A 24,530-nucleotide genomic window follows, 5' to 3' on the forward strand; every position below is an offset into this window, starting at 1 on the left:
AATTACATTACAATTACATGGAGCACCTCCGCTACGTACTGTAATTACAATTACATTACAATTACATGGAGCACCTCCGCTACGTACTGTAATTACAATTACATTACAATTACATGTAGCACCTCCGCTACGTACTGTAATTACAATTACATTACAATTACATGGAGCACCTCCGCTACGTACTGTAATTACAATTACATTACAATTACATGTAGCACCTCCGCTACGTACTGTAATTACAATTACATTACAATTACATGGAGCACCTCCGCTACGTACTGTAATTACAATTACATTACAATTACATGGAGCACCTCCGCTACGTACTGTAATTACAATTACATTACAATTACATGGAGCACCTCCGCTACGTACTGTAATTACAATTACATTACAATTACATGGAGCACCTCCGCTACGTACTGTAATTACAATTACATTACAATTACATGGAGCACCTCCGCTACGTACTGTAATTACAATTACATTACAATTACATGGAGCACCTCCGCTACGTACTGTAATTACAATTACATTACAATTACATGGAGCACCTCCGCTACGTACTGTAATTACAATTACATTACAATTACATGGAGCACCTCCGCTACGTACTTTAATTACAATTACATTACAATTACATGGAGCACCTCCGCTACGTACTGTAATTACAATTACATTACAATTACATGTAGCACCTCCGCTACGTACTGTAATTACAATTACATTACAATTACATGGAGCACCTCCGCTACGTACTGTAATTACAATTACATTACAATTCTACAAAAAGACTTGCAGAGCAATGTGGTCCACAAATAACAATCTGTTCATTGAAACATTGTCCCCGATTTTGTCGAGATAACTCTACTCCTCATAGCTTGTCTTCGCTCATTACATTTTGCTGAGATAACTCTATTCTTCATAGCTTGTCCTCGCTCATTACATTCATATTCCGTCTAATCTTTAGTCTGCAAATGAGTAGTCAATGTTTACAAAGGCAGAGCTGGCGAGTTGTCGTCCACAGCGTTCAGCTTTGGTTCCGCCTCATCCGTGTACAAATGATGCCCCACAGCAGGGTGACACTACCAGATTGGTGCCGCCACTATTAATATATAAATAACACTGTCTGTGTTGTGTTAACATTTTATGATTAAACTGAATTAAATAAGACTTAGGCCAATTTACTTGCTGACTGATACAAAACCATTGGCCAGAAATTGCCTATTTTGGCAGCATGTTCCTTTTACATTATGATTTTACTAGAGGTGGCCAGTGTCATGAGGAGCCGACTTGGGACAAAAAACGAATTTCCTCAAAAAATGACTTAGGCCTTTAGTTTAAGGTTAATGCTCTATCTGACTGAGACACCAGGCGTCCACCCCAATGCGGAAAGAAATATATACTAGTGGGGCAATGTGCTTTCTCTAGGGCTTGTAAATCCACACTCATGGTGGAGGAAACACAGTGTTTACTTAAGCATTATTACACAAGAGGGTGATAAAAACAGGGTGATAAAAACAGTGATGCTGACCGCATCCCTGTCGTGGCAATAATCACGTTAAACCACACCCTCAAGTGTAATATCGCAATTCTACAACAGTTACCCTTAAAACTAAGAGAATCGCTGAAAACCACAAATGTCCCAAGAAACTACCGAGTTTGCTCTGGGAAAACAGAGCGGCTGAATTCTTTGTTTTGATTAGGTGGTGAACGATGCTGGTTTGATCCACGGCTAGAAACCGTTTCAACCAATCGGATTGCTTCCTCGAAACGACCTGTTGTAGAATTTGTGTTTAGTAATATATAAGTGCAAAATTGCAATAAAGAATTTAAGACATTTATTATCCCTATTATGTAAAGGACTGGTGGCATTACAAACGAGGACGTGTGCATCAGTGAGGATGGGGACTTAAAAATAACTTGTTTGAGGTGATGGTGGTTGTCTATTTTGTTTTCACATGGGTGTCTCTATAACAATTACCTGCCTTGTCTATATGGTGGTCATGTGACCCCACTACACCTTTAAAGGGAGATTATTATCCGATCTACAAGCTCGTAGCGCGGCACCGAGTGCCGCGCTACGAGCTTGTGGGTCTGCTATTTTTGAAAAATCGTGAAAATGTGTTGCAAATCTTTGAATATATTATTCTTTCAGAGCGAGCGTTTTTAACTCAAATCTTTGCTTCTCTGGGGTCCCTGGAATAACCTTTTTGAGATGGGGGTCGGTGGCCAATTACATATCATTTTTTGGGGGGTCCTTGACATGAAAATGTTTGAGAACGACTGACACAGAAACATGAGGTTTTTCAGAAAACGGTCAGGATTTAGAAGGCATTTGTAGAATCTTTTATCAGGTCTAAAAATGTGGTTAAACCAAACGACTTAAAAAGAGTAGTCATTAAAACAAAGCCACGCGTACCTGTCCTTGCCATTCCACAGTGTTGATGAGGATGATGCTCTCGGGCAAGCGTTCGTCAGAGATGAGGATCTGGTTCAGCTGGTCGTACACAGACTTCCTGGGGACCTGTAGAGCAGGGATGGGCAGCGTTGACAATGTGTTTCATCATGTGATGCTATGCGGTGAAATTGCTAGGTCTAGTTAGGTGACCTGTAGGGTTAAGGCCTATTCATAGTCTGGATTTTTGGTGGTGAGGTGACCACCGCTCCGGTGGTGAGCTGACCACCGGAGCTGAAATAACGTTGAGCGGTGGTGAGTAAAAACAGAGAGAAGGGCTGGAGCGGTGGCGGTGGTTTGCTCTTCACCGCGGCTCAGTGACGTCATGTTGTAGTTCGGTGGTCACCTCACCACCGAAAATCCAGACTATGTATGAGCCTTTAGATAGAAGATTGGGGTGTGTTTATTGGGCGTGGTGACGACATACCTGCGCTATGAGCCGCGACTCCGGAGAGCACTCGCTGTCCATGCTGCTGGTTCTGTCGTTGTTCTGGGCCTTGGAGTTCTGCCGGTCCTTCATGGAGGTGCTGCGGGGCCGGCGCTGGAGCTTGTTCTCCGCTTTGCTGTGCGGGAGAAGAACGCACGTTATATACAACAGCAAGAACAACACATTGGTAATAAATCAAATGCATACTGTAGTCATCATAAATGGTACCTGGGAGACATGTGGTTCTGGGACTCTGTCTTGCAGAGTTTTCCCGCAGTGGTTCCAGCCAGTCGCTCCGTGCTGACGTCCCAGCCGCTGTTCACCTCCCCGCCGGGCGCCGTTACACTGTCATCCATCTCCGCCTCCTACAAAGAGCCAGACGAAAAACAAAAAGATAAACCTAACGCACCGCGCCATTTACGAGAGATGGAAGACGAAGAGTGAATGAAATTATAACGTTAAGAAGAAGAGAGAGAGAGGAGGGATGGTGCAGTTTGAGTTTGAGTCGAGTCTGGAGGCACTTTTGGGGTAGCGGTGGCCTTAGGCTAAGGTTTAGGTGAGCGCCCTTGTTGCCCAAAGGTTGCCGCTTCGATTCCCCGGACGGGCAGGATGGGGAAGTGATTGGTCATCACTCACCCAACACCGCTGAAGTGCCCTTGAGCAAGGCACTGAAAGCCCCAAATGCTCCAGTGGAGCTGCTCAGTGGCCAACAGTATCAGACTGTGGTTGTACTGGTCAGTACAACAGTATCAGACTGTGGTTGTACTGGTCAGTACAACAGTATAAGACTGTGGTTGTACTGGTCAGTACAACAGTATAAGACTGTGGTTGTACTGGTCAGTACAACAGTATCAGACTGTGGTTGTACTGGTCAGTACAACAGTATCAGACTGTGGTTGTACTGGTCAGTACAACAGTATCAGACTGTGGTTGTACTGGTCAGTACAACAGTATCAGACTGTGGTTGTACTGGTCAGCTCCCAGGTTTTAATGTCTGTCTGTGTTTCTATGTGCAGGGCGTTGCTGAAAATGAGCACTTGTGCTCAGCTACTCCCCTGGGTAAAATAAAAAAGGGAAAAAATATATATAAAAAAACTAAAATTAAGAATAAATAATTGAGAATTCTACGGGCCGGGCCGAACCTGGAGGGGCACAGAAAAGACACGACTCTGTTCCGTTTGAACTGGATTTAGTAGCAGAGCAGAATGACGGAAAATGAAAATGGAAGGTGAGAGTGAGGAGAGTAAAAAAAACCATGAGATGTACGACGTTATACAAAATGATGACATCCTTGTAAAAAAATAAACATACCCCAACAGGTGTGTCCGCAACGCTGTCATCCTGATACCTCGACCCTTGACCTTTACATCTCTCTACGGAGAGGAACTCTCCCACCTGGACAGACACACACACACACACACACACAAACACACACACACACACACACACACACACACACACACACACACACACACACACACACACACACACACACACAGACAGACACACTTTACCACTGCGGTTCTAAATAAAAGTCACACAATTTGACAGCCCCAAATGAAGTTCTGTGCGGTGTGCAGAAGTCCAGATGGTCTCACACAAGTGGACCCGGCGACAGTGGCAGAGTTGGGTACCTGACCCCCCCCCCCCCCCCTACGGGGTGCATACTTTAGTTTAGACTAGTCATTGGTTAGACATGGGTTAAGGTTAGGTTTAGGTGTGCTGCCCCGTGGGAGGTTAGGTAAAGGGTTAGGTTGTAGTTGTAGGACTAATGACTGGTCTAACCCATTGATGCCTGGTGGTAAATGGTGCATTTATATAGCGCCTTTATCCAAGGCGCTTTACATAGATTGTGCATTACATTCATACACCGATTGCGGCGGAAGCCATGCAAGGTACCAATCAGCACATCGGGAGCAATTTGGGGTTCAGTGTCTTGCCCAAGGACACTTCGACATGTAGACAGGAGGAGCCGGGATTCGAACCGCTGACCCATGGATCATTGGACAACCTGCTCTACCTCTTGAGCCACAGTCGCCACTGGTGCACTGGTGTATACGTTGTTCTACCCTTGATGCCAGCGCACGTGCTGTGTCTCATCAGCTATTGCTATACATGTAGCAACATAACTATTTAAAAAAAAAAAATCATCAGAATTTGAAGGTTTTCAGAAACCTTAGGTCGGGCCCTAGAAGGCGTTCCCATATTCGGCCTCAGGCATCAATGACTAGTCTAAACCAAAAACTGTCTAAACTAAGTACTTTGATGTCTGCTCACTCTCCAATGGTGCACACATATTATACTGTATTTATTTATTTCACAAAGTGATCCATGGCTCTGCTCAAACATACCCCAGAAGGGTGTGATTCCTTTCTGCACTCGGTTGATTCAGACATATATCCAGTCCAGTGTTTCTTTCTGTACATCAGCGTTTGATGAAAACACATTCCTTCGTGCTGAACCCATTTTGGGCGGGAACCCCTTTTGGTGTTTTAAAAGCATTATGTTATACTTTAGCTATTGAAAAATAGCAGATCTACAAGCTCATAGCGCGCCACTACGAACTTGTAAGTTTGCTATTTTTAGAAAAATCGTTAAAATGTGCCTCAGATCTTTCAGAAAATTGTCATGATTTAGAAGACGTTTTTTTTTTTTCCTTCGACGTCAGGCCTGAATGGGTTAAGGAGTGTCTTATTTTGAGATAGAGAGACATTTATTTAATTGAGTGACATTACGGACGGTATACTGGAGAAACAAAAGGCCCTTAGGCTGTAGCAATGACGGCTGAAATCAACTCCCAGATACGTTTATAAATACTCGTCTCCCTCTGGTCATCAGACACTGCATCTCTCTTTGTTCTCTCTCTCCGTTCCTGTTCTTTCCAACAAACCATAAATGTCAAACATTACAGCAATTGCACTCTCCAGCCTTCCCTCCCTCTGGGCCTGGAAGAGCAGCAGTGTGTGTGTGTGTGTGTGTGTGTGTGTGTGTGTGTGTGTGTGTGTGTGTGTGTGCGTGTGTGTGCGTGTGTGTGCAATGCGCAACAGGGGTTCATTTAATGTCAATCCCTAAGTACCCAACTAGTAATCCTAGTGTTATGATGTATTATTATAAATGCATTATTTAATTCAGATAAACAATCACTTAAGATGAGCTGCTAAACAGCAGTTAGCCTGCTATCTAATCTGTATATATTTAGTTTTTTACTGACAGATAACTATCCTGAATATACCGACATAGCGATACATATTGAATAAATCACACTTAATTTCCAACATTTCCGTCAGATTGTGTAGCGTTTTTCCATCCTTTCCGTGAATGTGGTCTCACAACTGTATGTGTACAGTAATGGCTGCTACAGCTAGTTTGGGTCCGTTTAGAGGCCGAGGCATATTAAGAATGTGGCCCAGCCTGGTGTCTTCAACCTCAGTGGACGTTCTATTATTACATTAGCCATCCACTGAGGTTTATTATAGATCACGGCTGAAGGTCAGTGCTATCCGTTAACCCATTCTGAACGGGAACCCGTTTTGGTGTTATAGCATCATGTTATGCTTTAGCTATTGAAAAATAGCAGATCTACAAGTCGGTGGCGCGCTACGAGCTTGTAGGTCTGCTATTTTTTGAAAAATCGAAGAACAACTGACATTTTTTTAATCTGATCTCAGGTCAGAATGGGTTAATCAGACCCAGTGTGTGTCCAGTGGAAACCTCGTATGAATCTGATCTCAGGTCAGAATGGGTTAAGGATGGTGGGGGGGGGCTGTCGTCAGAGAGGAGAGATGATAAGACAGAGTGCCAACAAGACGTACATATAGTTGTATAAGAGTTATATCAGGAATCTGAACTTACAGGGCAGGACAGCTCTCGTTGCTGGCTCTTTTGGCTGTGCACGCTTCCGATCTCCGTCTGGGAGCTGGAGTGGGACATCCCTTCGAAGAACGGCCTGAGAGGGCAGAGGGTTTTTTAAAACGGTTTATCAAAACGTGAAAGACGTTAAATACGGTGTGAAAGGGCCTTTCTGTGTGGAGTTTGCATGTTCTCCCCGTGTCCCCTATAGGGTAGGTACCCTCACAAAAACATGCAGTAATCCTGGTCTCTAAACTGCCTCCCCCTGGCCAGCCGGGGCGCCTGATGGAGGGGAAAGGAACTGGTTGGAATAACGTGTTCCTTCCACGCGCTACGTCCAACCAGGGAAACTCCCCCCTGTCAGGTGTAAAGGAGCAACTTGGACACTCAGGCATGAAGGGAGCATGAGTTAAGTCCGTTGCTCTCCCCAGGTTGGCGGAGGGTGTGTAGAGCCCAGGATCACAGTAGATGATTGGCACAGGGGTGAAAAATGGGTTACAAAATCGTGGGATAAAAAATATATTTAAAAAAAATACGGTGTGTGTGTGTAAATATTTATAAAAGGGTTAGTGCTCGGGAGAAGAGTATTTGTTGCGTAAGCCACCGTTTTCTTTTTTTTTCCCCCCACGCCTCAACCCTTTAAATGATTTACACACAGTTTTATAACAAGGAAAGCGATGAGTCTGTGGAAGTGAAGTCTCCCGTTCTGCTGTCAGAGAATGCATTAAAACGGTGACCCACTGAATCACTCTAATGACATGGCTTTGACTGTGAGTGTGTATTTATTGGGAAATGTGAAAAAAAAGGACATTTAGAAGCTCACATTTAACCACACAGCGTGACGGGAGTGAAGTGACAATGGAGTATAATTGAGCCTACCGGTATGTATGTATGCGGCCACTTTTTAATGCCTAAGAAAACAACTGACAGATTACAACTTGTCCAAAATGCAGCAGCCAGAGTTTTAACTAGAACTAAGATGAGAGAACATATCACTCCAGTTTTGGCTTCACTGCACTGGCTTCCGGTTGTTTTTAGGATTGATTTTAAAATTATTTTACTTGTGTATAAAGCTCTCAATGGTCTCGCACCTTCCTACCTACATGACTGCCTGCCTAAATATGTCCCAAACCGCCCCCTAAGGTCTTCCACTGCTGGCCTGCTCGCTTTGCCTAAAAAAAAATGGCAACTAAAAAATACGGGGAACCCATCAAACAAAAATGTTTGGTCCATGTGACTTCCATTGGAAGTGCCTTGGAGCGGCCATTAAACACGGACAAGACACAAGACACGGACAGGACAGGTGTCTTTTAGGTGTGACCGAGGCCTCTGAGATCAGGGCTGGTGGTAGAACGTAGAACATACTTGAGTTTTGGCTTGGGCGTGCTGAGGACGCTCTCGTTGTCCTCCATCTCCGGCCCACTGTCGCTCTGGTTGTAGACCTCCAGGCTGTCGTAGAGAAGGTCCAGGTCCTCCTCCACCTCCTGGGTCTGGTCCACGGGGTCAGAGTCCAGCACCTGGCACACGGAACCAATGAAAAAACAACCACGTCACTATAGTTCTGTAACGAGGTAGGGTCAGTGATGGACGCCACTCTGAATGAACGGGGAGCGTTAGTGACTGCTGCTGTGCATTAACCCATTTTGGGGCGGGAACCCCTTTCGGTGTTTTAAAGCATTATGTTATACTTTAGCAGATCTTAGTACAAGCTCATAATTGTAGGTCTGCTATTTTTTAAAGATCGTGAAAACGTGGCGCAAATCTTTGAATATATATTCTTTCAGAGAGAGTGCCTGGAACAACATCTTTTCAGATGGGAGTCGGCGGCCAATTTCATATATTTTTGGGGGTCCTTGACATGAAAATGTTTGAGAACGACCGAAATAGAAACATGAGGTTTTGCAGAAAACGGTCAGGATTTAGAAGACATTTGTAGAATCGTCCTCAGGTCTAAATGGGTTAACTGATCTCTCTCTCTCTCAGTGATGAGCTGAAAGCGACTAGTCGAAGGGAAGAGGATGAAGGCGACGCATCGTCGAGATCTGTTATGTTGTTAACAACATATTGTGAGATTGGGGTCCGTGGCCAAATACAGATCATTCTGGGTCTCCTTGAAATAAAATAGTGCGAGAACGACCGACATAGAAACATAGGGTTTTTCAGAAAACTGTCAGGATTTAGAAGACATTAAGTAGAATCGTTCCCAGGTCAAAATGGGTTAAAAGGCGAGTGAGTTACTGTAGCGTACAGGGAGGTGGTATAGGAGAGTTGAGGAGGTGCCGAGTACATCACAGAGTGAGTTACTGTACTGTGTAATGTGTACAGGGAGGTGGTGTAGGAGGGCTGAGTACATCAGTAAGGCAGCCGGGTTGGGTTGGAGGACTAATCATCAGGTGATTAATGTTTCTGCTGGCAGGCAGCAGATAAACACAGTCTGTCCACCTCTCACCCTCCTGGCCAAGGAGTTATAGTACCGTTTGCACAGACTCACTGCCACGCCGCAAATTAGAGAGAGGGGGGGGGGGGGCGAGGTGATAAAAGACGATCCAGGTCAACGGGATTCTTCCAGAACCGTCCAGCTGAGCATGGGTCAAAAGGGCTTTGGGCTCTAATGCTTCCAGAACCGTCCAGCTGAGCATGGGTCAAAAGGCCTTTGGGCTCTAATGCTTCCAGAACCGTCCAGCTGAGCATGGGTCAAAAGGCCTTTGGGCTCTAATGCTTCCAGAACCGTCCAGCTGAGCATGGGTCAAAAGGCCTTTGGGCTCTAATGCTTCCAGAACCGTCCAGCTGAGCACGGGTCAAAAGGGCTTTGGGCTCTAATGCTTCCAGAACCGTCCAGCTGAGCATGGGTCAAAAGGGCTTTGGGCTCTAATGCTTCCAGAACCGTCCAGCTGAGCATGGGTCAAAAGGCCTTTGGGCTCTAATGCCAGGTTAAGCTTCTGAAGAACAGTAGAGACCAAGGGCCCTATTTTCCCCCTAAACTTCTTCGCCTTTTTTTTTTACATTTTTTTTTTTTTTTAAGATATTCTTTTGAGGCCTATTGTTTTATTTTCAAGGGACAGACAGTAGGCTGACAGGAAACGGGAGAGAGATGGGGGAAGACATGCAGTAAAGGCCGTGTCGGGCTCGGGAGTCGAACCCGCGGCACACTGCGACTGGATTACCAGTCGGGTGCCACGATTTTGAAAAACATTTTGTAATAGTTCAAATAGCCGATCTACAAGCTCACAACGTGTCAATATAGATCGGGTAGTTGAACAAATTTTAAATCTATTTTAATATCGTAAAAAAAGACAAAGAAGTTGAGGGATAAGGGGGTAAGGCACTGACGAAAATAGGGGGCCAAGAGATCAGTGAATTTAACAACGCTGAAAAGATGACCCAAAAAAAAAGAACAGAAAATCTCCAGATCCTCGTGTAGTCTGAAACTCCCAGTAAGATTTAAAATGGGAGGAAAGACATCAAAGACACGTACTACTAACTGGACCCATCACCATGCTTTAGTTATGAGCCATATATCAGGAACAAAATGATTCAATTATTTCAATTATGGACATGGCTACTATACTCCATCTCTGCTGCCGGAAGAACACTCCGCTCTATATTACATTAGGAAAGGACTAGCCTTTTAAGTGATACCATAACATGCTCAGAACGTCGTCCAAGTCAGAGACACTGAGACAGCACAAGTGAAGCCAGCCAGTGGGCCAAAACACATGTTTCTGTCTGCAAACCTGCAGCCGCTACGTCTGATCAACACTGATGGGTTCAATGTGTTCTGGAGACACGGACACGTCTTCAAAGCTCCAAACAACTTCCCACTCTGGCGTTTCTCTACGTTGTTTATTTGTTACACACACACACACACCACAGTCCACCCTGTCCACAAAAAAACAACCTTTACCCCCGCCAGGACAAGAACAACATGAAGACTGGGGACGTTAACCCATTCTGACCTGAGATCAGATTCATACGAGGTTTCCACTGGACACACACTGGTCTGATTAATCCACTCTGACCTGAGATCAGATTCTAAAAATGTCAGTCGCTCTTCGATTTTTCAAAAATAGCAGACCTACAAGCTCGTAGCGCGCCACTCGGTGGCGCGCTACGAGCTTGTAGATCTGCTATTTTTCAATAGCTAAAGCATAACATGATGCCAACACCAAAATGGGTTCCCGTTCAGAATGGGTTAATAGTTCATCATTAATTAATCACCGTTAAGTTCTTCAATCAAATGTAATAGTTAACCCATTTTTGGGTGGGAACCCCCCTGTTGGTGTTTTAACCATTATTATAAACTTTAGCTAGTGATAAATATAGCAGATCTACAAGCTCATAGCGCGGCTAAATGTAGATTTTTTATGTTAGACATGCAGAAGTAAATATTTGAGTTAAAAACGTTCACTCAATGATTTGCGCCACATTTTCACGATTTTTCAAAAAATAGCAGATCTACAATTTCATATCGCGGAGGTCTGCTATTTTTCAATAGCTAAAGTATAACATAATGCTTTAAAACACCAAAAAGGGGTTCCCGCCCAGAATGGGTTAAGGTGGTCGCACACTGACTGGACGCGTTTTTCGGAAAACCGATGGAGAAACGCTGCTAAAAATCAGAAAACGCGCTCGGTGTGCAGGAACCTTTAGTCCTCGTTTCTTCCTGCTCTCCATTCCTCCTGTTCTACCGCTTTCATTTTAACCTGTCTCTCATCTGCAGGTCACTGATAGGACAACTAGAAAAGACTGGCATCATATTTACTCCCCCTAGAAAAGAGGAGCAACAACATACAATGGAGATGGAAAACTATCAAATTGAAGCTGATGAATGGATTCTCTCTGAAATTGGCTCCTCACATGAACGTGTCTAAGGCTGGAGAGATGGAGAGACCTCGGTCACTGCACAAACACTCTAGTAGTAGTCTATAGCAATGATGCTTCTCATTCATTTTTTATTTATTATAATTTTTATCCCACGATTTTGTAACCCATTTTTCACCCCTGTGTCAATCATCTAATGTGATCCTATAGGCTCTACACACCCTCCACCAACCTAGTCCCCATATATGGGGGACAAGGTGAGACCAACCTGGGTAGAGCAACGGACTTGAACTCATGCTTCCTTCATGCCTGAGTGTCCAAGTTGCTCCTTTACACCTGACAGGGGGGAGTTTCCCTGGTTGGACGTAGCGCGTGGAAGGAACACGTTATTCCAACCAGTTCCTTTCCCCTCCATCAGGCCAGGGGGAGACCAGGATTACTGCATGTTTTTTGTGAGGGTACCTACCCTAGATTCTCTTTAATTTCATGTAATGCATTTTAAGCTGTATGTTTTGTATGAAAAGGTGTTATTATACAAATAGAGTTCATTAATACTACTACTACTACTACTACTACTACTACCAATTAATCCTAAATAGTATGCAGCATTATGTAAAACAAAATTGTTCAATTGGGAAAGGCCTAACAGCTCATTTGCAAATTGCACGAAGCAAGATAGATGCAAATAGCCTTTCTGCTGCTTTCGGTTGACCTGATTCCAAACCACTGCTGCATGCAGGACGTTCCATGGAAAACAGCCACTGAAAAGGACTCCGGAGGGGAACGCTCAAACGGGCCCACAATTGGCTTGGAAGTTTATGAGCCCACATTAACATTAGGCTAAAGCGGTTGGGAATGATAATGGATTCACTGCATAGACTCACTGCTTCTCGTAGCAATGTATGAAGCGCACGCACGCGCACACACACACACACACACACACACACACACACACACACACACACACACAACCAACCACACACACAACCACGGTGGAAACACAGCCTTTCACCATAATGATGCGCCAACAACATCCATTGAGGCCATCATTTCTTTACAGGCAATTCTCCTCCGGCCTCAAAACACATTAGCGGTGATGTAGCGATATGCTGTTCTTCAGATCCTGTTCACCATGTCCAGAGAGAGCACTTTTAATCCATTTAGAGTGACCTTTCTATATCAGTGGTTCTCAAACCATTTCATGTCAAGGACCCCCAGAATTATATTATGTAATGGGCCGCCAACGGATATGAAAACATGTTGTTCCAGGGACCACCCCAGAAGCAAAGACTTGAGTTTAAAACGCTCTGAAAGAATATATATACAGTATATTCAAAGATTTGCGGCACATGTTCACGATTAAAAAAATAAATAGCAGATCTACAAGCTCATAGCGCGGCTATGAGCTTGTAGATCTGCTATTTTTCAATAGCTAGAGTAGAACATAATGCGTAAAACACCAAAAGGGTTTTTCCGCCCAGAATGGGGTAACAGCGGACCCTTTTCATACGAAGCATCGGAGAAGAAATATGTATTCATACAGTCCTGAAGAAATATGTATTCATACAGTCCTGAAGAAATATGTATTCATACAGTCCTGCACACGTGACAAAATATGTCACCCGCTATCTCTCTCTCTTTGATCACGCAGAGCTGCTGAGGTTCCTTTTAATAGTGATTAATAATTGATTCATTAGATAATTATTCTCTCACAACTTACCTCGTCTGTTACCTTGAACCTTTTCAGCAAGGCCACAAACTTCTGCTTGAAGTTGGGTTGCTGTCGAGAGAAAAGAGAGGAGGAGAGCATTATATTACTATGAAAGAGAAACTTCCGGAAGGGGTTAGCGATGCTCCACATGAGAATGAGAATGGGGTTTTGGCATCTCTGGACTCGCCTCTCTCTCTCTTCCCAGTCGAGCGTCCACTGGATTACTCATTCAGAGAGCCGGTCCACGTTTTTTTGAGTGCCATTAGAATCACTCCAGTGAGCACATTACATTCATTTACATGCTCATCCACATCCTCCTAATGGGCCTGGGACTAAATGGAACACACGGTTCTCTCTCTTCGTCTCCTTAAAAGCCCTGAGCAAGGCAAACAAGGCTCTGCAGCTATTCTCACACAGTCAATGATTGACTGTGTGAGGAGCGGGGAACCGGCTCACCTGGGTTAGGGTTAGGACTGTGTGAGGAGCGGGGAACAGGCTCACCCGGGTTAGGGTTAGGACTGTGTGAGGAGCGGGGAACAGGCTCAGCCGGGTTAGGGTTAGGGTAATAGTAAGAGGGAACAGGCTCACCCGGGTTAGGGTTAGGGTAATAGTAGGAGGGTGGCGACACTATAGCGTTGACTCCCATTGTGACAATGGAGAATGGGGAAGTGCTCATTCTATCTCAATGGGATAGTTCCAATGTTTTTGGAACTATAGCTCAATAGGCACCCCGCTCTGCGGTGAGATCGAAGAGTGTCGCTACTCTCCTACTCTACACTCACCCAGGAGGAGGTAGGGAACAACAGACTCACCCAGGAGGAGGTATGAGAGGGGAACAACAGACTCACCCAGGAGGAGGTATGAGAGGGGAACAGACTCACCCTGGTCATAGAAGAGGAGGTATGAGAGGGGGGGAACAGACTCACCCAGGAGGAGGTAGGGAACAACAGACTCACCCAGGAGGAGGTAGGGAACAACAGACTCAACCAGGAGGAGGTATGAGAGGGGGGGAACAGACTCACCCAGGAGGAGGTAGGGAACAACAGACTCACCCAGGAGGAGGTAGGGAACAACAGACTCACCCAGGAGGAGGTATGAGAGGGGGGGAACAGACTCACCCAGGAGGAGGTAGGGAACAACAGACTCACCCAGGAGGTAGGGAACAACAGACTCACCCAGGAGGAGGTAGGGAACAACAGACTCACCCAGGAGGAGGTAGGGAACAACAGACTCACCCAGGAGGAGGTATGAGAGGGGAACAACAGACTCACCCAGGAGGAGGTATGAGAGGGGAACAGACTCACCCTGGTCATAGAAGAGGAGGTATGAGAGGGGAACAGACTCACCCAGGAGGAGGTAGGGAACAACAGACTCACCCAGGGGGAGGTATGAGAGGGGAACAACAGACTCACCCAGGAGGAGGTATGAGAGGGGAACAGACTCACCCTGGAGGAGGTATGAGAGGGGAACAGACTCACCCAGGAGGAGGTAACAGACTCACCCGGGTCATGGAAGTGGTACGGATCATTTTCCTCCGTGCTTTCTTGGGCTTCCTGACCTCGTCGTCCTCGTCGTAAAGGTCCTGGAACGCCACCAAAAGGAATTAATTACATTACATTACATCACAGCAGTGCTTCCCAAAGTGGGGTTCCGGGGACCCCCAGGGGTCCTTGAGGGAGTTCCAGGGGGTCCCCAGATAAATGATAGTTTGGGAACCAGTCAATGTGAAATTGTTGTTGTTCTCATGCACGTTTGTATGCGGCAAACACAATTTCACAGATGTGTTGATTAAATCAAACAATCAAACAATCAAACAATCAAACAAATCGACAAATTATACTACTTGTAGCCGACTATTAGTCGGCTACAAATTAATTGCGAACGCAGTGAGCACTAACTATGGGACCCTGCAGATCATGTCTGTGTGTCTGTCTGTGTGTCTGTCTGTCTGTCTGTCTGTCTGTCTGTCCGGCTGTTACACCACCCGCCCGCCACCAGAGAGCGCAGCTGTATCACACAAAAAAACACACACGCACGCACACATACACACACTAAAAGAAGAGCTTAAAAAAAACGTAACTTAAAAAAGAAATCTAAAAAAAACCCACTACATTTATGAGCTGCGTTCGCTTCCCGCGTTTGCACGGCTTACTTGTTTAATCAAGGACAACCCAAGTCGCTTAAAAGAAAAAACAACTTACAATATAAAATCACTGGAAATGTAAAATGAACGAACGACAAACATCAAGACTGTCTCTGACCAAATGTTCCTCCATGTTGGAATGAAGTGACAGCAGCGTGATGCCAGTGACATAATGGGACACATGGACGTGGCATGTGTTCAACTGATAAATACTTCAATGTTCATCTGGAGTGGTTGCATAATAGGCCACAACACACATCTTTATTTGGCTCAGACACACACACACACACACACACACACACACACACAGTCACACACACACACACACAGTGTCACCGACCTGGCCGTGCACCGCGTCATCGCTGGCTTCCTGCTCCGACGAATAACTGTCATCGTCTTCCTCGGAATAGTTATCCATGTCAGGGGATCGGTCTGAGGAGGAGACAACAGGAGGCACGCACACACACACACACACACACACACACACACACACACACACACACACACACACACACACACACACACACCAGGCGCACGTCAACACACACGCAGGGACATGTTCAGAGCTATATCAAGCACACACACTACACTACTACTACTACCCATTCTGACCTGAGATCAGATTCTAAAAAATGTCTTCTACATCCTGACAGTTTTCTGAAAAAGCTATGTTTCTATGTCAGTCGTTCTTCGATTTTTCAAAAATAGCAGACCTACAAGCTCGTAGCGGCTTGTAGATTTGGTATTTTTCAATAGCTAAAGCATGACATAATGCTAACACCAAAAGGGGTTCCCGACCAAAATGCGTTAACAGACTCGACGGTATGAGGCATAGCAGATCTACAAGCTCACAGTGCACCGGCGATGCGATGCGTCGTGAGCTTGTATTATGTGCAATTATTGGCATGGCGACGCCCGTTGTATGATGAAAAACATTTATTTCAGGTACACTTTGCTTCCCAAGCACCACGTGGAACGGTGACCTACATTTTAGAGATGCCGTGAAATCACGATCCAATAAAGACGTTTTTATTTTTTTGCTTTACATTTTTTTTAGATCTCTTATTATGTTGTAATCCATACAGATGTAATGCCATGTACACTCATGGCCTTGTAATCTCTTGAATGAGGCCAAAGAATATTTTCAATTTATTCTATTCATTCTATTTAAAAGAAAAGTGAAAACTGAATTTCCCCTACGAGGATTAATAAAGGTTCAAAGGTTCATTCAAAATGTATTCATGAAATTAATTATATAAAAATTGGGACAAATGTGGGGAATGTATAAATACATTCTTTTTGTTCTGAACAGTTAAAATATTTAGTTTGCTCGCAAATTAGTCTGTAAAGGGCTTTCGGGGGAAAGCAATGAATCAAAAGCATATTTCACATTTTGTACGAGCTTTTTCCAGCCGTTAGCCGTGAGAGTTTTCATTAGTTTGAAGTTCAAACGCTCAAATGGCCTAGAATTCTGCAGGCTTTTGACAAATTGGACTGCAGCAGCTGACAAGGCCAGCTGACAGAGAAACTCACTTCTTTTGATAACATGAGTGAGATTATATCTCACATTGTGGGTGACGTGCCAGTGAGTAAGGAAAGGACTACTATGTTTACCCTGCAGGGTAACTGGACTAAGCTCAATAACTTGTTTACAGCCAGGCCCTGCTCATAGAACATTTCATGGTAGGGGTTCAATGCCTTGTCCAAGGGCACTTCAGCGGTGGTCATTTTAACGTGCCGTTCCGGGGATACGAACTATAGCGACCTTCACGATATCAAGACCGCTCCGCAAACCGTTCGGCCACCGCTGCCCCATTAGTGAGTGTGCGATATGTCGAACATTACGTTCCCGAGTTTCTTCTCGCTGTGAAAGACGTTGTTGTTGTTGTGAGCTTGCAGATCGGATATTTTCCACTAGTGTTATAGCTAGCATGACAAAGTATATATATACGGCTTAAGTGGTTAAGGATCAGTGGAAAGAAAAGATAAACATATTTCTTCCCCTCTGAGTGACACTGTTCCAATACTTGGTGCATGAGTTCATCTGTTATGTTTTAGCAGACTCCTTAATAACAACCAGACCGGGGAGGGATCAACTCCGCTGGATGAAGGCATGTAAGCCTGTCGCGATCAAGCACCGATACCTGCCCCCCCCCCCCTTCCAGAATTAGTCCACTGAAAGGCAATATGGGGGACGGGACTCTCCCCTCCCAGCAATGAGCATTATAACCACAGCCAAAGAGAACAGCATACCCATGGCCACATACTGTACGCATACTATCATGGCTCTGGGATTAGTAAAGTATATTCTGCTCTTCATGGACAGGGTGGAAATAGGAGCTGTGTGAAGGAGCGGGAACAGAGAGGGGCCTGGGCAGGGCAGGGCAGGGAGGGAGGGAGAGAGAGAGAGATAGCTCTGGGACGGAGAGACTGAATGACACTCTGTGGGCAGGACAGGACAGGACAGGACTTGGCTGGCTGGGGAGCCTGGCCTTTTTAGAGGCAAGGGCACCCAAACCTCTTTTAGCCAAGAGAGAAATTAAGACGTTTGTCCAGGACCCAAACTATAGTGAAAATAGCAGATCTACAAGCTCACAACACGTCACTATACGTAACGTAGGTACCCCCCCACCTGAGGCTTTGGTCTTGCGTCCGGCCTGCCCGCTGCTGTCCTCGTGGTCGATGGGCTGGCTGGACAGAGAGAACACGCTGATCTCCGCCACACGCACCGGCGCCTCCTTCACGTTGCTATGGAGACCCAGGATCTGGCCTCCGTCTGTCGGGTGTTGCATCACCTGGAGAGGCAACAACGTGTGACGTTTAGGGTCATTATCTCCTTATAAGACCTTATGAGACAGATTCTAAAACACGGTGTCTTCAATGTTTCTATTGTCAGTGGTTTCATGTCAAGGAGCCCCACAATCCTGTAACTATACAAATGAAAACCTGGAGTCCACAAACTGTGGACACACACCGAGTCCACTGGGTTTACAGAGAGGTCATTTCTTAACCGTTTCGGACGCGGAGCGGCTCGTCGGAAACCGGCCCGGCCCGGCCCCCTGGACACGTTTCTGGGGGTCTGGATGTTCCCGGGGGACCGCCCGGGGACCCCCACACAGTAAACTACGCTGTCATTTCTTAACCGCTTCGGACGCGAATCCTTCCTCCATTTTGCGACGCGTGGCTCTAGGATTCTAGTTATATACATTTAAATTATTTATTTGCCCGCAGACACACTCATCTCAAAATATTTTTTTTCCAGGGACTTCCAGAAGCAACGATTTGAGTAACAAATGTTTTATGCTTTAAAAAAATATATATATTCAAACATTTGAACACTGTTTTCCCCAAAAATAGCAGATCTACAAGCTCGTAGCTAAGTTAAAAGCTAAGGTGACACATCATGCATTCCAGGTCTTAATGGACCAGGGTTGTTGTTATGGGAAAACAAAACCAGAATGCTGCGGTGTGGAGAAACGGCAGTAAGCCTCAAGACCTCAGCAGCCCGTCAATAGTTAAGTGTTCTTGACGGCATCATCCATTCTGAAAATAAACAACTGTCAACATGACTTTTGATAAATGAAATATATTGTCCCTCAAGTTATCGAAAACTCTCTCAGCCGTGTCCATCAATTTGTCAAGAGTGTTATGTGTTGAAGTGGAAACGGGGTCTCATGCAAAGGGAAGTTGTTGTAGGCTGTAGTAGGAATTGATTCGCTCTCTTACACTGAAAAGACACAGATCTGACGGAGACTCGGATGACTTTATTACACTGCCTCACTTCACGCCTGCAGAGATTTATGTACCCGACGTTGATGCTAAGTTTTTACAGCTATGCACTCGATGAATAAATAAATCTTCACTCCTGCTGCACTGCTATCAGCACTTGGCTTCACCGTGAGAACATCCAGATTGCTTCGAGCGTCGATTCAAACATGGTGTGAATGAATAATTTAGATCAGAGTAAAGAGCTTTCATTTTAGCACTACTATACTAGCCAGGGATAGTTTTTACTAGTAGAGCACTGGATTGTAGAGCCCGGCGGATGCCATATTTTTGGGATCTAGCTTAGAGATTAAAAAACGCAGTTTATAGTTAAGGGACGCAATAAAACAACGACCTCTTCATCCACGGGATGCACTACTGTACTACTGTATTGTTGTTTATTATAGTTTATTTTGCTAGCTTTAGTTATAATAATCCTTTCTTCTTCTGTTTTTCTACATGAATATAACGACATTATAACCATGCATATAAAATGACATTTTTGTAAAAATATGACTCCTAACGTCATTGAAGTGGGACTCATAAAATGTCCCTGGGACTCATTTCTAAAAGACCATCCCTGCATCCTGGGACTCATTTCTAAAAGACCATCCCTGCATCCTGGGACTCATTTCTAAAAGACCATCCCTGCATCCTGGGACTCATTTCTAAAAGACCATCCCTGCATCCTGGGACTCATTTCTAAAAGACCATCCCTGCATCCTGGGACTCATTTCTAAAGACCATCCCTGCATCCTGGGACTCATTCTAAAAGACCATCCCTGCATCCTGGGACTCATTTCTAAAAGACCATCCCTGCATCCTGGGACTCATTTCTAAAAGACCATCCCTGCATCCTGGGACTCATTCCTAAAACACCATCCCTGCATCCTGGGACTCATTTCTAAAAGACCATCCCTGCATCCTGGGACTCATTTCTAAAAGACCATCCCTGCATCCTGGGACTCATTCCTAAAACACCATCCCTGCATCCTGGGACTCATTTCTAAAAGACCATCCCTGCATCCTGGGGACTCATCTAAAAGACCATCCCTGCATCCCGGGACTCATTACATTGAAAAACCTATTTACATCACTGCTATAGCTCACAGTGCGTCGTATCGTGATATGCATAAATGCTGATATACTGATGATGATGAGGAAGAAAAGTGAAATAATTGCATATATTTGGGCCTAACAGAGTAACAGGGCTGCTGAGGGACTCATTTAGCTCAAATGCTGGCAAGGGGCAACTTTGCAGGACTCCATAGTGAGTACTAGAGCCCAGACAGTAACCCACTTCCTCACCACTAAACGTCCTGTCATATTCAAAACAAGGGCACATGAGACCTTATTCTGTGGCTGATGACAATATAATTACCCTACGGGCTACAATAATGAACAATCTGGTCTTAAACATAGAAGCCTGTGGCTTGTTCTCGGCTGCAGCATATGCATGAGAACAGCATTCTGAATCATAATGATGTGTTACTCTCGTTTTCAGATGTCCATCAATGCCCACCATGGGACTGTGGAGAGACACACACACACACACACACACACACACACACTTAACTAATTCACTATAATTAACGTCGGGTCAGTGTTATTTGTGCTTGTACACTTGCATGAAGAAAAAGAAAAGGCACCATCTAGGTTCAGAATCTGTGAGCTCTTTTGACACACACATCTCATACCGTGTAATATAGGCATTACACGACCAGCATCTCACACAAATGCCAATATCGTGTTCAACCGTTCAGAGCATGGTTGAACACACTGTTGTTTTAGAGAAAGGAATATAGTGCATATAACTAGCTCCAGATGGCCCTGTGATGTCACATAACAGCATGTGTGATCAGCCTGAATCATTTAAAAAGGATGTGCGACACAGGTCTCTCTCTCTCTCTCTCTCATCTCTCTCTCTCTCACTCTCTCTTCTCTCTCATCTCTCCTCTCTCTCTCTCTCTCTCTCTCTCTCCCCCTCCCTCCCTCCCTCCCTCCCTCCCTCCCTCTCTCTCTCTCTCTCTCCCTCCCACTCTCTCTCTCTCTCTCTCTCTCCCCCCCCTCTCTCTCTCACTCTCTCTCTCTCACTCACTCTCTCCTCCCTCCCTCCCTCCCTCTCTCTCTCTCCTCCCTCCCTCCCTCCCTCCCTCTCTCTCCTCCCTCTCCTCCTCCCTCTCCTCCTCCCTCTCCTCCCTCTCTCTCTCTCCTCCTCTCCTCCCCTCTCTCTCTCCTCCCTCCTCTCCCTCCCTCCCTCTCCCTCCCTCCCTCCCCTCCCTCTCTCTCCTCCCTCCCTCCCTCCCTCCCTCTCTCTCCTCCCTCCCTCCCTCCCTCCTCTCCTCTCTCTCCTCCCTCCCTCCCTCTCCTCCCTCTCTCTCTCTCCTCCCTCTCCTCCCTCTCTCTCTCTCCTCCCTCCCTCCCTCTCTCTCCTCCCTCCCTCCCTCCCTCCCTCTCCTCTCTCTCCTCCCTCCTCCCTCTCCTCCCTCTCTCCCTCTCTCTCCTCCCTCCCTCCCTCCCTCCCTCCCTCCCTCCCTCCCTCCCTCTCCTCTCTCTCCTCCTCCCTCCCTCCCTCCCTCTCTCTCCTCCCTCCCTCCCTCCCTCTCTCTCCTCCCTCCCTCCCTCCCTCTCCTCTCTCTCCTCCCTCCCTCCCTCTCCTCCCTCTCTCTCTCTCCTCCCTCCCTCCCTCTCCTCTCTCTCCTCCTCCCTCCCTCCCTCCCTCTCCTCTCTCTCCTCCCTCTCCTCCCTCTCTCTCTCCTCCCTCCCTCCCTCTCTCTCCTCCCTCCTCCCTCCCTCCCTCCCTATCTCTCCTCCCTCCCTCCCTCCCTCCTCCCTCTCCTCTCTCTCCTCCCTCCCTCTCCTCCCTCTCTCTCTCTCCTCCCTCCCTCCCTCTCTCTCCTCCCTCCCCTCTCTTCCCTCTCTCTCTCTCCTCCCTCCCTCTCTCTCCTCCCTCCCTCTCTCTCCTCCCTCCCTCCCTACCCCCCCCCCCCCCCCTCCCTCCCTCCCTCCCTCCCCTAATGACTGTCAGTCAAGCATCAGAGAAAGGCCAGAGCTCAGCAGGCAAAAGGATATGTTTTGCTTGTCGGGATGGAAACCTAGTATGTCCACACCCACAACACCAGAGGGAGGAAACCTAGTATGTCCACACCCACAACACCAGAGGGAGTGCATTAACAAACCATCTGTACAACCCAGATTCGGCACAAACAAGGGACTAAATTATTTTCGCTCCTATGCCACCAAAAATGTGGAACGCCCTACCAACAGTCATTAAGACATGTGAATCCCTTCTTGACTCCTTCAAAACCGCTCTCCAAAGGGCACCTACGGACGGCTGCAATTCGAAACTGGCCCCCGTCAAATCTGAATATTTCAATCAATCCTTTTCAGAAAATGGACGAAAAGAAAAGACTCCTGTGGATCTAATGTAGTTCTCTTCCAAAAAAACCTTCAAAATGAGGTTGTAGATCTGTGATTTGTGAGACAGCATGAAAGGAGTGCCTCCACACCATAGCGCTGGTTCCTAAACAATTAACTAATATGTAGGACTGTGATGTTTAGACGCCATCGTTCCATTTCTCGAGACTGAGGCTCACATTTTACGTTATATCCGAGACCATTGCGGTTTTATTGAAGATACTTCTGAACATGTCTTCTATTTCTAGTATGACCACTTAAAATAGCTCTTATCCTAAAAATAACTAGCATCTCTTGCAACTGCGACTGAAAATAGCGCTGCGACGCGTTGTGAGATTGTAGATCGGCTATTTTCAGCGCAAGAGATGCTCCTATAGTAGACAATATAGAGGTAATCATGCAACAAAGAAATCCTGATCTATTCTGGGAAGATGATGGACAGAAGTTAGACTGGTTATTTAATTATGAAGTATTTACGACAGCCCAGTTTGTTTCTATAGAGCCTGGAGTTAGAAGACAATCCCAGTTCTTCAAGTAGGTACATGTGTCTCCTGTCACAGCAGGCCTAATGGTGTATTTTATTTTATTTTATGTTGGATATTATGCAATCTGCCTCGTAAAGGATCTGGAGTGTCAGTTTGGTATTCACTTGGTCATTGTTTGCAAACCGTCATGTGGGTTTATTGTAATTGTTTATGTAAACTATAAAAAGTGTCCTGTGAGTCCATATGGGCTGGGCTTCTTCGGAAGCACGACACTCAAGAATCAATCAATCAATCAATCAATCATATAGACATACTGGCTGCTGTGGAATGCCAATTACTGAAATCAGTCGTGACGACTGATGAGGACTTTAATCCATGAGGTCGGCTATTCTTGTTACTTTTGTATGACGGGGTATTAATCTACATAAAAAAACAACGACGCATATAGCAAATTAACTTCATGCCTAGACCACACACACACACACACACACACACACACACACACACACACACACACACTGGCTGTGCTGTGTGCAGCAGTACCTCTGCCATGTTGATCACTCCCACCGCCAGCGTCTTGTATCCCAGGATGGTGCGGTTCTTGTAGCGCTTCCTCCTCTGCAGCATGATCTGGAGGCGGTTGGCGTCCCTCTTCAGGAAATGGGGATACTACAGACAGACAGACAGACACAGACAGACAGACAGACAGACAACAAGATCAACAACACGGCATTACAATTCATAAACCAAAACATGTTCACCGTCTAAACGATCTCTGGAGTCGTGTCCTCTCCTCCGCGTCACCAGTGTCCATATACCCTAGGTATGAGCCTTTCTCCGTGTTCGTTGTACCCTGATAATAGAAATCACACCAGTGTGAACTGAGTGGTGCAACTCCCCTCTCCCCCCCCCCTCTCTCTCTCTCATTAGCAGGCAACAGTGCTGCACTGTCTCTCTCTCTCTGTTTCTGGCACAACAGCACCCCTACTGGTACTCATAGTCACATAGGTAGGTTAACGTCACATAGGTATAGTCACATAGGTAGGTGAACACGGTCATTGCTGTTCCTTGGAGTGGTTGCACCACTCAATAAATCGCTCCAGTGCCTCCCTTTCTCCGGTTTTCAAAAAGTACCAGAGGGAACACAGACAAATCAAATACCTTGAACTCATGTCAACATGCACAAGATGCAACTTCTTTGATCAAATACAGGTTTGATGTACCACCAATTATGTTTACAGACATCATAAGTCAAACCTTTTATTACATCACATCACTCATCTTTGGGAAAGTGCTTGTAAAGAAGGTAGCTATGAATTTTAAACACGTTTAGGCATGTCGAGCTGCTAAAAAGGGACCACGCTGCTTGTGTTGCAAGTTTAGCCGACTCACTAACTCACTGACTTACTTTTTAAAGGAAATTCCAAAAATAGCCAATGTACTGTACAAGGTCA

The 24,530-nt window shown here is 45.6% G+C and overlaps 1 protein-coding gene across 4 annotated transcripts in view; it reads right to left on the bottom strand.

The window, feature by feature from the left end:
* The window catches only part of LOC308328417 (phosphofurin acidic cluster sorting protein 2-like), a 111,945-nt gene that overhangs the window by 22,780 nt on the left and 64,635 nt on the right, over positions 1-24,530 (bottom strand). For all 4 annotated transcript variants that reach the window (XR_013965288.1, XR_013965289.1, XM_080782232.1 and 1 more), the window contains exons 4-14: positions 23,620-23,745; positions 18,042-18,204; positions 15,750-15,841; positions 14,768-14,848; positions 13,276-13,335; positions 8,100-8,251; positions 6,738-6,831; positions 4,197-4,280; positions 3,114-3,250; positions 2,886-3,021; positions 2,423-2,527 (exon numbers count right to left, since the gene is read on the bottom strand). Coding sequence is in view for 2 of the 4 variants with exons in the window: in XM_080782232.1 (XP_080638358.1) it covers positions 2,423-2,527; positions 2,886-3,021; positions 3,114-3,250; positions 4,197-4,280; positions 6,738-6,831; positions 8,100-8,251; positions 13,276-13,335; positions 14,768-14,848; positions 15,750-15,841; positions 18,042-18,204; positions 23,620-23,745 (1,230 nt within the window). In the remaining 2 variants the exon portion in view is untranslated. The remainder of the gene's footprint in view (positions 1-2,422; positions 2,528-2,885; positions 3,022-3,113; positions 3,251-4,196; positions 4,281-6,737; positions 6,832-8,099; positions 8,252-13,275; positions 13,336-14,767; positions 14,849-15,749; positions 15,842-18,041; positions 18,205-23,619; positions 23,746-24,530) is intronic.

Source organism: Protomyctophum bolini (genome assembly GCF_963924005.1).
Source record: "Protomyctophum bolini genome assembly, chromosome: 14".
NCBI classification, from domain to species: Eukaryota; Metazoa; Chordata; class Actinopteri; order Myctophiformes; family Myctophidae; genus Protomyctophum; species Protomyctophum bolini.